We start from the raw sequence: 15,148 nt of genomic DNA on the forward strand, positions 1-15,148 counted from the left end.
CTTATCTATCCTTATCTATCTACATGTTATCCTTATCTATCTACATTGAGGGCAGAAATCATGCCATACTTACTCTGTTTCTTTTAAAATCCTGTGCAGAGAGTATACAGTCAATAAATACATGCTGATCAATTAAAACATTCAATAGCAAATCCTTCCTCTACTTTTTATCTAGATTGAGGCTCAGGCAGAGAAAGAATTTATGAACCTGGTGGAATTGTTGTTTCATCAACAGGGGTCTGGGAATGCATTGCCAACCTCTGAGCCAGCAAACTGAGAAACTAACAAAATGTTATTAGCAACATCAACAGCCACCCATGCATCAGCCTCAAACCATTCCATCTGCCACATCTCCTTCTGGATTGCCATTAAAAAAAAAAAATCCAGAACAAAATGTATCAGTAAAATAAGGCAGCCTCTTTCTTGGCTAGCTGATCAGGATCAAATAAGTACAAGTGATCCCTGGCTTTCTCTGCTAAAAGGCAGTGCTGAAAGAACTGTAGGTATGAACCCAGGCAAGTCGAATCTCAGGAGTGACTTTCAATCTATGATAACTATGATCGCATGTGGAGTGGTAGTTCACTGAATTTAATGAGCATGCAAATCAACTGGAAGGGCTGTTAAAGCACAGTAGCCCCTTCTCAGAGGCTGGGCTCCTTCCCAGAGTTTTTGATCACATAGATTTGGTACAGGGTCTGAGATTTTGCATTTCAGTTTGCACTGCAATTAAATTCCCTGGTGAAACTGATGCTATTTACCCAGGGACATCACTTTGAGAACCACCACTTTAGAGCAGTACTTCTCAAATTTGGTGAGCTCATGCTAAAATGTGAATTTTGATTTAATTAATGGGCATGTCCATGTGTGGACTCCAAGGCTGCTGCTCTGTGGGTTACCTGCAGCTTTGAAGTTTTTTTTTTTAATGACAGCAAAATTAGATGTCATCTGCAATGAAGCCTAATGGATTCTAACTGGAGAGTCTATAATCGTGCAGATTGGGAACGAAACTTCAGCTTTTCTCTCCAAGTGGGGAAAGATATAGGTGCTATACTCATCTATTAGAATCCAAGTCAGCTTCCATCAGGTTACAGACCTCCGAACTGGTGCTGAGATGGCCCTGCTGGAGGCTACTTTCCTGTAGATTACATCAGAGGCCCCAGAGTAAATTTATACTGCTCATTTTGTCAGCTGTCTTTGATACAGTGGCCCACTCAGCTATTAATCTCTCTAGAGGACCTGACTGGAATAAGGAAAGCCATTCCATGAGGGCTGCAGTCACTCTTATGATGAGATCTCAGCAGATGACAGAGCTGCTCATCCTCCCCAAATGGCTTCACCTGTGGGGTTGCACCGAGATTGGACTGGCACCCCATGTGCTCAAGAGGCCTATCAGGCCTCTGGGAAGAACTGGGAGATGGCATGGAATATGATCCCGGTGGAATGCAAACAGCGTGGCCCTCTACACTTCCTGCTCAACCAACCTTGATCACTCAGTCTCCCCCTCGCTAATCAGAAGTCTGAGGGAAGTCAGAATCTGGACAAAATCCAGTTGGCTCCAGCACAATCTGCCTAAAATCAGAATGCAGCTAATGATGGTGGGGGGGACATAGAGATGGTGTTGAAAACACACCTACTCTGACCTGTCATCAAGGTGTGCGATGGTACTGAGATTTCAGACAGTCGTTGCTGGCTAGAATTGGAAACACGTCAGCCCTCCAAACATTGACAAACTTTCCTTGGTGCCCGGCTCTTCCTTCAACCCTCAGCAGCAGGACTAGAAACTGGATATACTGGCAGGCTCCATGAGCACTGCTTTAAGTCATTTTAATAATGCTGAATGGTCTGCATGGTTCCAGAGTCAACTGTCCCATTTGTCTGCAGGTTCTGAGCATCTCTAGCAGAGGTAACGCTGCTAGAAATAAACAGAATCCTCACTCAAAGCCTAACAGGCCATTAATGGACTCAGTGCATCTGGGCCCCCAGTCTTGTTGAGAACACCCCAGGAACCCTGAGCAAACAAAAGGAAAGGGAGAATAAGGAGCCTACAACCTTGTCGCAGTGCAATCTGGTACACGAACCAACATCTTTGGCATCACGTAGGTATCTGTTACAGATACCTACGCAGAATCTCAGACCCCCCAGCTTCTGACTCAGAATTTGTATTTTAGTAAGATCCCCAGGGGAGGAATAAACCCAGAAAAGTGGGAGAAGCCCCGCTGTGGCAGAGTGCAGCCTGAGAGGTAGAAATGAAGCGGTGACTGGGTTTGCTCCTCCTCACTGCCGACCACAGCACCCGGGGCCTGATCTCACCAATCACTCTGAACAGCGATTCTACAAGCGCATTTCAAACACTGTTAATGAGGAGAGTCCATCAAAAGGCTCCACCTCTGTGATCTATTTGGCACAATGGATATAGTCTCGACACACATAAACCAATTGTAGAACTTTTCTTTTTCTTCTAGAACAGACAAATACACCAGTTATGGAATAGTATTTGATCAATTAAGATAATTTTATAAATGACTGTTTGATCACATTGATGTGTTTATAGTATCCATCTGCTCTCTTGCTTAGAGCTATGTTTCATAGCCAGCTCTACGGTATAAAAATGTAGTTAAAATTCAGATTTCCTTTCATTTCATGAGCATGATGAAAGTCAAAATAAGTACCTATGGAGTAAGTTTTAAAATTTCATTTATTACTTAGAATTGTTTAAAAAGCTCTACTTTTTCTTGAGTATATTTATTACAGAACAGTATTAAGTCAAAGAAAATAAGTAACCTAACCAATTGAAGGAACTACTGTATGATTCCTTTTTAAATAAAGTTTGGCTGTGAAAATCTTTATTACTAAAAAGAGTCACCAACAAAAAGTTACCAAATAAAACTTCTCTGTAATAATTGTGAAAATGCACCAATTAGTTTGAATTTGATTGCCAACATTATTTCCTGCTTATTCTGCAAATGTTCATTTAAGACTGTTAAAAACACTTCAGTTGATTATAATAGACATCCATCATTTTTATGATGAGGAAAAACTTAGTAACTTCAATTTAACATAAATATTGAATTCTTCATGATTACTGGAACTTCCCACATCAACTGATTCATGCACTAAAGCTAAATTTTATGTCAAGAACTCATATCCCGATTATTTTACTTGACTTACCCCCAGGGCAGTATCCACTATAAACACTGCCAGTGGGTCTAGAACTGTCCATAGTCCCATGGTAATGATTAACTTTGACAAGATGTCAGGGCAGGAGGCAAACAGTAGCTGACAGCCCCATCTGATCAGAACCAAAGGAAGTATCACTGTATTCAGCACTAAAGGTCCCACCACAACCACAAGCAACTCTTCTCTGATTTGAAGTGAGGAAGTTGGGTAGCAAAGCTCCACCGTAAAAGGGGAAAAATGAAATCTGTGGGAAAACAAAGCAACCACGTATGTGTAAACAAGAGAAATTACACAAGATGCCAGGTATACAAAATAATTTTTAGATTATATGCTTTCTTTTTTTCATATAGAAAAATTGACACTTAATAGTACCCCCAAATTGGGTGTTAGAAGGTTTCATCTTTTCCCAACCCCATAGGACCGCCACGAGAGCTCACGTTCCAGTAAAAGGCAAATTCTATCTTGGCCATTGTTCTTATGTCATAGGCAACCATAGAAAAAAAAATAATTCTACCCTCTGAGCAGAGCATTCTCTAAGAACTGCCCTGCAGATAATACGCACTCACATGTAGGCTGTGTGGAATGCAAAATATACCAGTGGACGTAGTAATGAGTCAACCTCTATCTGAAACCAGAAATGTAAACCAGTCTAATCATTCTTCTGAGTCTTAACATACCTGATGAATTTTGAGTGATTCCTCTAGATAGATCCTCAAATACAGAACAACACTGCTCTGCTATGAGTAAAAATATCCTATCCCTTAGCTGTTTGAAAAGGGACAACTTGACACAACCTAAAAACTGAAGGGTCAAATCCAAGGTGAGCCCAGTCATTCAGGCAGCCTTGACCCAGGTGTTGCTACCCTTTGTCTATGGCCAAGTGAGATCTCATTCTGCTCTAAGTTTTCCCTCCCCTCTATTTCAGCCACAGTCATTCTGCTCACACACCCTCTTTCCCAGCTCTCAACTAAAAACGAGTTCTTCATTTTATCCACTCCTTGACCTATGCTTTGGAGGAAGTTTTATGCGTTGTTCTTATGCTTTGTGAATGTCATGAAGTAATGTGTGTACATTTCATAGCAGAGGACCCAACACAGAACAGTAGGAGAAGAAATGCTCCTAGTGGCTGTGGTTACTGTCATGTCTCATAACTCCAGTGTGACATGGAGCTAATGTAGGATTGGAGCCTGCAGATCTAGACAATAGCCAACAAAATACCCTATCTTATCTTAGGTCTTCTGATGCTTAAGAAATCAGGTAAACTGGACTGCCAAGACATTTTTCTTGCAGTCCCATTTTATTAACAACCAATAAAAATAGAGCTTTCCTTTTTTTTTTTTTAATTGTAGAAGTAAAAGAGCATTACCAAAACAAAATAGCTCAAGCATATGACATTTGTCCTTTCTACTTTGGAATCCCTCACCAGAAGAAAGAAAAAAGAGAGAGAGCAAGAAAAAAAAAGGGGGGGGGGAGAAAGAAATATATCTATTTAAAAATCTCTCTAGAAGATATGGTAATTTAGTATATGTAAATGTGCATATTCCAAGTCATTTATATATTTGCGATTTAATTTCAAAGCACAGTCAAAAACTCTATGTGTGTATGTATAAAATACACACATACTCTTTTTCACAGTGGCTTAAAGTTGTTTGTGATCTTCTTAATTGAAAATATACACACATCTTTATTTTTATCTGCAACATCTACATTTGAGAAAATGAATTTTACTTGTATTGATTTCTATCTGTTTGTCTATGTACAGTGTCTATGGAATCCGGTTTATGGAGAGATAACCTGCAAAGTGTCGTCTTTTTCCAGAGTATAATGGCCCAGAAAGCTGTCTAGGCTTGAGTTTGGTAATTGTTTAAATTCAATCATTTTGCAGAAAAGCAATCTTTGCCTCCCTGAGCATAGGTGATAAATCACACTTACATTACTTCTAAAATACCTTCAGCCCGAGTCACTCTGATAAAATCAAAACAGAATAAAATACAGTTGCTAAATTCCTTTTTGGGTTCTGCTCAGAGGGTAGAACATACTTGAATCTGCTAAATTTTAGAGAAATATTGATGTGCCAGATACGTGTTGTCTATACAGGCCCATAAGATGAGACTATAACTGTAATCGACCTTCTTGCTCTTAGGTAAAGACATTTTTGTCTCTTCAGATCATACCCACATTTTAGGTCTTTGGGCAAATGGACTGAGAGGAGTTTTGCACTTTCATTTGGCCGATCAAGATGAAAATGCATCCCTTTGACTTGCAGGGGAAAGCACTCACTTTGTAACAGGAGTGGAAATGGCCTGGAGGAACAGCCACTGGCTAAGGTAATGCAGGTAGAGCCTTAGGAACCAGAGGGAAGCCATCAGCAGAATGATGTACCAGAAGCCCTGGCTTCTCCACTGAGCTAGCTGAAGCTCCGAAAACACAGACACCAGCACGAAATGTAGATGCTTGAGGAGTCCCCCAGGTCCAGTACCACGGGCAACAGAAGAACAGCTACAAACACAGCAATAATGAATTTGGATCTTAAGCTTACATGCCCAGCAGTAAAATAGTGTGAAACCATAATAAAGACATTGTGAAAGTGAAATGGAATGAAATTATTTCTTAAATACTTGGACTCAGATTACTTGAGCTTCTGTTTGCTGTAATGGAGGACTAAGAGCGGCCGTGGAGATGGGTATCAAGGAGGGCACAGATTGCATGGAGCACTGGGTGTTACACACAAACAATGAACCATGGACCACTGCATCAAAAACTAATGATGTACTGTATGGTGACTAACATATCGTAATAAAAAAATAAATTAAATAAATAAAAGTGGAACCATGGAAAGAAGCATGTAAATAGAAATGGAAAACAAAATCAAAATGAGGTATCTCCTCACAGCAGTCAGGAAGATGACTGACCAAAAGAGAAAAAAAGAAAAAAGAAAGAAAAGAAAGTCAGAAGATAACAAGCGTTGAGGAGGGTATGGGAAAATAGGAACTCTTGTACACTCCTGGTAGGAACGTAAATTGGTGTGATTGTTTTGGGACACCACATGGCTGGTTCTCAAGAAATTAAAAATAGAGCTACTGTGGGGCTCCTGCGTGGCTGGGTTGGTTGAACGTCCAAGTCTTGATCTCAGCTCAGGTCATAATCTCAGGGTCGTTGGATCTAGCACCATGTTAGGCTCAGTGCTGGTCATGGAGCTGCTTGAGATTCTCACTCTTCCTCTCCCTGTACCCTTCCCCCATCTATGCTCTCCCCCTCTCTAAAAATAATAAAATAAAATAAAATAAAATAAAATAAAATAATAAAATAAAATTAGAACTACCATATGATCCAGCAATATTCTTTCTGGGTATATATCCAAAAGAATTCAAAGCAGAATCTCAAACAGATATTTGTACACCTCTGTTCATAGCAGTATCATTCACAAGAACCAAGAGGTAGAAGCCACCTAACTGTCCATCAAATGAAATGTTATTCAGCCTTAAAAAGGCAGGAACTGCTGACACCTGCCATGACGTGCATGAACCTAGAGGACATTATGCTAAATGAATTAAACCAGCGAGATAGAGACAAATACCTTATGATTCCACTTATATGTGGTAGCTAGAGTAGTAGGATTCACGAAGATAGAAGGTAGAATGAATTTTACAGGGTCAGAGTGGGGAGGGTCTTAATGGTATAAGGTTTCCATTTTGCAAGATGAAAAAGTTGTGGAGATTGGTTGCATGGTGATGTAAATGTAATTAACATTGCTGAACTGTATTTTTAAAAATGGTTAAGATGATAAATTTTATGTTATGTGTATTTTACAATAAGACATTGTAAAAGAAATATGGAAATGAATTATTATAAGTAATAAACTTATTTTAAAGAATCTTTAAAATCCATTATATATTCCTGTTTATCTCACCAACCCACAGCGACCTTTATTAAAATTAGATTTTGTTATTTGTATATGCCTTGTTAAAAGTTAACTATTTTAAAAAACAAGTTATTAATATAGGAGTTATTAATGTTATTAATTATTAATGAGTTATTAATTAATAATGAGTTATTAATATGCCATTGGATGTATGCAAATGAGAATTTGAAACTTTGAAGTTCTCTTATTCCTTAACACAATACTGACATTCTGTTGAAACTAAACATAAAATAATTACATCCAGGAAATTCTGATTTCAATCCTGTTTCCTCTCTCTGTTTGGTATTGGGATCAAGAGATGTTTTCAAAGTTTCTAAAATTAGAGTTTTTGCAGGAAAGAAGATGAAGAAGTATCTGAAAGTAAGTTAGAGGCATGGGGCGCCAGTGTGGCTCAGATGGTTAAGTGTCTGCCTTTTGCTCAGGTCATGATCTCTAGGTCCTGGGATCAAGCCCCACATTGGGCTCTCAGCTTAGTGGGGACTCTGCCTCTCCCTCTCCCTCTGCCTCTCCCCTGCAGGGAATATACAGTAGAGTTCCCATAGCTTAGGGACTACAAGTATAAGCTCTGGACTCTGCCTGTCTACATAGAAGTCCTTTCAATGCCTTTGTTTGCTCATATGGAAAGGGGGTATGCTAACAGTACCCACACCCCAGGGTCAGTATGATGACTAAGTTAAGAGCCATGAAAGACTTTGAACACCTCCATCACAAGAAAACAAATACTCAATCCACTGCTTTACCCTCTTCCCATATTTACTAGAACTACTTTGAAATAGGCTGGCCTTCCATCGAGCCCAAGAAATGTAGGAGACGATGTGATTCCTTTTATTTTTAAAGAGATATAAACAGGATATGCATATGTTGCTTCACTCAAATAGTAAGTATCATCAATGTATAGCATCACCAGCTTAACAAAATGTCAGTTTTGTTACATCAGTGATCGATCTTTATAATGACTAGGCTCCAAGTCCTGGGTTAGCGTGTCTGATTCTATTCTAGAAAAATATTCTAGAGTAATTCAGTAAATTTCTCAACCAGAAATGGTCCTGATTAAAAGCATCTTACCAAAGGAGAAGCTAGTATGATAGGAGGTAGCTCAGCGGCAGTTGAGGCAGTGTGAGAACATAACAGAAATGAAATTCATAGATTCAAAAGATTGTATATACAAAAGCTTATCTCTCTCTGAAGACTAAATATGATGATAATTGAACCGTGAAAAGGAGAAGATAAATAATAGAAACAAGAGTCTTTACAGAGATAAAATTAAAAAACAACAACAACTGAGGGGCACCTGGGAGCAGTCCATTAAGCATCTGCTCAGGTGATGATCTCAAGGTCCTGGGATTGAGCCCCGCATCAGGGTCTCTGCTCAGTGGGGAGTCTGCTTCTCCCTCTCCCTCTGCCTGCCTCTCTGCCTACTTGTGTTCTCTGTCAAATAAATAAATAAAATCTTAAAAAAAAACCCTGATAACAACAGAAAGTAAAAGAAAACCCATATTGTCTTTAGAATTCCAATCCATGACTTTAGCCTTTTGGTCTATGCAGGACTCATGAGGCACTGAACTTGATGCTGACAGTTCCCTTTTGTTGTTCTTGTGTGTATTTTCCCATGAAGGTGTAGAGCATCATCCAAGCCATCGACGTGCAGTCTGTACTGAGCCTGCTTTTCAATTATACAAACGAGGAACAACTAAACAGGAAACAGACCCCTGAGAGGTTTTGGTTTCCCAATGGTAACAAGGTCCTCATAGAAGGATTCAAGAATACCTTACTACATTTATCATCATGGGAAATGAAACCCAGAACTTTCTACACTGCTAAAGCAAATATTCTGTGCATGCTGCTCTTCAGTTAATTATTCTGTTGCTGGTGTGCCTCTTCAAAGAGAAGAGAAAACCAAATACAGATTTGGCATTGTGTGGTTTGCAAAAACCCAGAAAATCTCAGATGATGCAAAACAGAAGAGACAGTAGCTTATTTGACCTTTGGAAATTTCCACTGTTCTTTTCATTGATATAAATGACTAAGCAGTTTAAATGTTTATGCACAGAATCCACTATAAAGTCATACTTTTGTCATTAGTTTCACTGATAAATATTTCCCGCCCACATTCAGATACACATATTTGTTGGTGGGGCATTTGCGTTAGGGCAAAGAACACTAAAATGTCACCATGAATCACTTATATCGAATTCAAAATAATTCCTTTGTACCTAGTGAACACAAATCAGTATTTGTTTTTACTTGTTTGTTTAACAGTGATACCTATAGTATCTGGATCCTGATAATTAGGAAAGACCTGGAATCAATCATTTAGAGTCTGAAAAATTATATACTGCGAAGTTAGAAATTAAGACAGGACTCAGTTGATGTTAGATGATGGTAAATAAAAGTAAATATCCATAAGCTTGTTGGGTGAAGAAAACTTGTCAAAGAGTACTTTATACACAATTCCCATGTGACAGGGACAGTCCTTTTCTTTTAATCATTTTGAATTTGTACCTGAACTCCAGATGGGTACAGATAGAGAATTACAGCCACAATTATGCCTCCCTATATTGTTCTCGAAATATATTTCATTCAAAAGAAAATTCTGCATCCATGTTTTGAAATTTTCTTGAAAGCAAACATCTCTTTTATTCTTGTCTACATGTAAGGCACATTATAAAAAACCAGTGCCATTGTACACTATCTTGATCCACATTTCAACTGTTCTTTCCATCCTCTGTAATCTTTCTTGGTTATGTACAAAGAGTATGACCATCAAAAGGATAATAAATGGCCTCTGCCACTGGGGTGTGTAATACGTATAGTGGGAATTGATTTGTTGGTTATGAAGGAAGCCATAGAGCACACAGATCACTGCAAAATCACATTGAGGCCAGCAGCTACTCCTCAGTTCATGCAGGCGACTCCTCTATCGCTCACAGGGTGAGCTGCCAGAGGCTGAGAAGAATGGTCAGGTCATCCAGTATTCAGCTATTAAATGAAACCTATTTCTCTGAACTTCAGCCACATTTCATATGACACACATATATCCCCCTTCCATGCCCAGTCCTTATAGAGACCCGATATCAAACAAGATTTCTATGATCCATCAGTGTAATAAAAAAAAAAAAAAAAAAGGACCGAAATTGCTTTGGGAAAAAAAAAAAAAAAGCATGGAATGCGTTCTTAAACTCTCTTCGACTGTGAACAGAAGTCCTTAGGGATTTGTAGACAGCCAAAACCCATTATTCATCAACTGTGCATAATAATCCTTTTAAAAGACACTATGGATAAATGGCACTAAAATTTCCATATTCCCTTCTTCTGGTATAACTAGCCATAGTCTAAATGTAGCATTTTTTAAATCAAGTTATTTTTTTATTTTTTATTTTTTTATTTTCATGTAGTTCTTTTATTTGAGTATTTCTCATTTCTCTTTTCCTCATGTTCCATTTATCAAGTTTTGGAACATGGAATCCTCAGTGACTGTGAGTCTTTTCCTAAGGCTTAGTGGTCAGCATTTCAGGGAGTCATTCTAATACATGGATAGGTCATACCGTGTTAATGGTGGAGAAAGCCTCATCATAGTCCCTCAGACTTTTTCAGAAGCTAAACAAACTAAAGCAACAGGAAGTTAAGTGATTTGCCCAAGTTGACACAACTGGAAAGAGTTTTCTAACTCCTGTCTGCTGACTTGCCATGAGGAACTCTCCATCAGTTTAGCAATAGAAGGAACTCAAGACTATCGGAAAATGGGCCCCTTTATTTGAAACCTGAAAGAAAGAAAGGGTTCTTCCTTCATGGAAGCTGGTTTAATGGGACACAACTCACTCATTCACCAGATCATTATTCTATGAATGTATATGTCAGGCCCTGTGATGACGTAGTAGGCAAGATAACCACCACCCCCCTCCAATCCCCAATATGTCCATACCTAATCCCTGTAACAGGTGATTATGTTAAATTATATGGCAAAGGGGAATTAAGGTAGCAGAATGGAATTAAGTTTACTAAGCAGTTGAGTTTAAATAAAGAGAATATTAGGGATAATTTGGATGGGCCCGAGGAATTCACAAGGGTCCTTAAAAAGTGAAATTGAGAAGCAGAAGACACAGGGAGACAACAAGAAGGAGAACCAGAAGAATGGCAGTGTGAGAAAGACTTGGCCCAAATTCATTGGCTTTACAGATGGAAGAAAGAAGCCAGGAGGCAAGGGATAAGGCCAGCTACTAGGAGCTGGAACAAGCAAGGAAACATTCTCCCTAGAATAAAATGTAGTTCTGCTGATACCTAATTTTAGCCCAGTGAGACCCACTGCAGACTTCTGACCTCCAGAACTGCAAAATAGTAAACTTGTGTTGCTTAAGCCACAAGCTTGTGGTAGTGTGGGAAAGCAGCAATAGAATGCTAATAGACATGGGCTCTGGATTTTCACAGATGAGCAACATTGTCACTCACCCACAGAAATGTCATTCTGTTGGTAGAGACAGATGAGTGAAAAGACAAATAAAACCTGGGGATAAAATCCAGAGTGGGAAGTGTTACAGTTACATCCAGAATGCTATGGGAGAACCCAGGATGGACACCTATCTCAGACTGGGCTAAAGAAGACTTCCCTCCTGAGACCTGTGATCTAAAGAGGAATTAGACAAATGAGAGGAGAGGGAACACGGGAAAGCGTGGAGAGCATGCCATCACATACACCATTTTCCAAAGAATAGAGTTCCATTTCTAAAACGGAAAATAAGTTCAATTGGGTGGAGAAAGTCCAAATAAGTGAAGAAAGTTAGAGCAGGAGAAGGAGTCAGCTTATGGAAGGCCTGGCCAGTGGTGCCATACTGAGGTGTCTGGTCCCCATCCTGCTACTCTCAGTAGCCCCTGGAGTATTTCAGAGGGAAGGATATGGCGGGGGGCGGGGGGGCGGTGCCATGTTTTAGAAATACTGCTCTGACTGCAGGGGGGAAATAATAGGGTCCAGTCCAAAGGGTTCTGAGAATGAATTACCGCTTAGATGATGACCAACTAGTATTGCTCAACTATGAGTAGAAGTGTAGAGCTTTCAGAAGGATGGCATGGCTGTTCTTTGTTGTCATGATAACAGGAAGGGTGGCAAAGACACCAAGCTTCCTGAAATGTGCTTGAGAGTCTCAAATGATGAAGATCCCTCTTGCCCCTTATATGAATTCCCTAGGGCTGCTATAACTACAAACTGGGTGATTATAAATGACAGAAATGGGGATGCCTGGGTGGCTCAGTTGGTTCCTCCTCTGCCTTCGGTTCAGGTCATGATCCCGGGGTCCTGGAATCGAGTCCCACGTCTGGCTCCTTGCTCAACGGGGAGTCTACTTCTCCCTCTGCCTGCTGCTTCCCCCTGCTTGTGCTCTCTCTCTGACAAATAAGTAAATAAAATCCTTAAAAAAATTTTTTAAAAAATACAGAAATGTATTCTTTCCCAGTTCTGGACTGAAAGTTTTAAATCATGGTGTTGGCAGGGCCATGCTTTCTCTGAAGTTTCCTGCGATGGTCGGCGGTCAGTGGGTGGAAGAGGAAAGATTCTCCTTGCCCCTTCCAGCTTCTGGCTGCCTTAAGCATTCCTTGACTAGTAACAGCAATATTCCAATCTCTACCTCAACTTTTCCATGGCTCTCTTCCCTTCATTTGTCTGTGTCTTTACAAACAGAGACACCAGCCATATTGGATTAAGGGCCCACTCTACTCCAATATGACGTCATCTTAGTTTACATTTGCAATGACCCTGTTTCTAGATAAGAGCACGTTCTGAGGTACTGAGGCCTACAACTTCAACATATTGTTTGAGGGAATACGATTCTACCACTAACACCCCCAAATGCCAACAGCATCCTTATAGGGGAAAAGAGAATTGGAGAGGCGGCGGGATAAACAGGTGCATCTGAGAGGTATTTAGCCAAAGTGAATAGGACTTGGAGACTGTTTCAATATGGGGTCTCCAAGAAAAGAATAAAAAAAATGGTTCCAAGGTTTCTGGCTCAGGGAGCTCATCCAAAGAGTGAATGAACATATTAGAAAAAAAGCATTTGTTGAGGAAGAGGGAAAATTAAGGAAAACAATAAGCTCATATTGACCTGCATATGGAAATGCTCATGGTAAATCTAAGAGAATTTGACCAATAATCTGTTGTCCTGACGGAAATGGGGTTCAAGACATATCAGAACTGGAAAACAGTTTGAAGTCACCAACGTGGTAATAAGAAGTCATTCAAATCATTGAAACCTATTGTCAATATCCAGCATGTGGAAATGATGTGAAAACTGAAAAAAAAATTACACAAATGCTAGTCCCTAGGATTAATATAAACGTTCTCTTTGAATGGAATCACCTATCATGACCTTGAACATCATAAACCCAAGCACTCGTTGAAGAGATTCTTTTCCCATATGCTGGTTTACAGCTGCAAACCCACTTAGTGTAGACAAAACCCTCCTCCTTCATTCACTTCCCTGAAAAGTAGTTTATGGAAAAGAGTGGTTAAGTAAGTGAGAATTTTTGGCATAGACAGTAATAACTAAGGTAATAATAGCAGCTCTTCTGTACTGAACACGCTATGTAATATGTGTATGTTATATTTAATTTACAGGGCCACTTTGGAGGGCAGGTGTTTTTATGTACATTATACAGATGAGGAAATGAGACATGAGAAAGTTCAAATTCTTTGCTTTAGATCATACAGCTATTAAGAAACAGAATAAGACAAGCATCTAGATTTGAAGCTAATGTTAGTCTGATACCAAAACCTGTGTATTTCCACGATTCATGTGGGTGAGTACATGTCGGCTGATAGGGCTGGTAAGAAAGAGATTCACAACTCACTTACATGTGCCCAGAAGTTATTCTGCAACTCAGTGAAACTGTAATCTGATACTAATATTAATATGTTAGTGAGGCTCTTAACTCCATAGAGGCAGGAACTGCCTTGTCTTTTAAAGCTTTAATTTTTTTTAAAGTTTTATTTATTCGTTTAATGGAGAGGGAGAGTACAAGCAGGAAGACAGCAGGCAGAGTGGGAGGGAGAAGCAGGCTCTCTGCTGAGCCAGGAGCCAGATATGGGACTCGATTCCAGGACCCTGGGATCACTACCTGAGCCAAAGGCAGCTGCTTAACAAACGGAGTCACCCAGGCATTCCAGGAACTGTCTTGTCTTATTCATTGCTATCTCCCTACACCCTAGAACTACACACTGTGTATAGTAAGTGCTTAGAAACAAGTATTTGTGGGGTGATTGGGTAGCTCAGTGGGTTAAGCCTCTGCCTTCAGCTCAGGTCATTATCTCAGGATCCCGGGATCGAGCTCTGCATGAGAGGGAGGGGAGATCTCTGCTCAGCAGGGGGCCTGCTTTCCCCTCCCCCTCTGTCTGCCTCTCTGCCTACTTGTGATCTCTCTCTCTCTCCGTCAAATAAATAAATAGAAATCTTTAAAAAAAAGAAAAAAAAAAGAAACAAGTATTTGTAAAATGAATACTTTTTTTAAACATGGAGTTTTCTAAATGGTTTAGGTAAAAACCATGATCTGCTTAAGTCAGTTGGCCTGTACCTTTAATTTAACATTTTATACAATCCATTGCAACCTAATTGTTAGGTGCTTAAGAAATCAGAAAACCAGGGTGTCTAGGTGAGTCAGTCGGTTAAGCGTCTGTCTTTGGCTCAAGTCATGATCCCAGGGTCCTGGAATCGAGCCCAGCATTGGGCTCCTTGCTCAGTGTGGAGCCTGCTTCTCCTTCTGCCTGCCACTCCTGCTGCTTGTGTTTTCTCTCTCTCTCTCTCTCTCTGTCAGATGAATAAATAAAAACTTTAAAAAAAATTAGAAAACCAGCATTAGAACTTTCTAAATGACAGCTGAGCAAAATCTTACAAATTCATAGCAGTATATTATTAAATGATTTGGCTGGTATGGACTCTTGGGCAAGTTCACTATGATACCATGTTTAAAAGAAAATGAAGTCAAATAAGCTAAGAGAAGGAAACAGTTATTTGGAAAGAGAGGGGAGCTGGGGAGATACATGAAATGAGTGAAAGGCATCCAGAC

General features: G+C 39.7%; 1 protein-coding gene across 1 annotated transcript in view; it reads right to left on the minus strand.

Annotated features, from left to right (window-relative positions):
- Window positions 1–15,148, minus strand: part of LOC111156682 — a 181,648-nt gene that overhangs the window by 20,227 nt on the left and 146,273 nt on the right. Inside the window, exons 9-10 of the mRNA XM_022517711.1 lie at window positions 5,458–5,676; window positions 3,169–3,421 (exon numbers count right to left, since the gene is read on the minus strand). Coding sequence (XP_022373419.1) covers window positions 3,169–3,421; window positions 5,458–5,676 — 472 coding nt within the window. The remainder of the gene's footprint in view (window positions 1–3,168; window positions 3,422–5,457; window positions 5,677–15,148) is intronic.

Source organism: Enhydra lutris, unplaced genomic scaffold (assembly GCF_002288905.1).
Source record: "Enhydra lutris kenyoni isolate GAN:26980312 unplaced genomic scaffold, ASM228890v2 scaffoldscaffold48, whole genome shotgun sequence".
Lineage (NCBI taxonomy): Eukaryota > Metazoa > Chordata > Mammalia > Carnivora > Mustelidae > Enhydra > Enhydra lutris.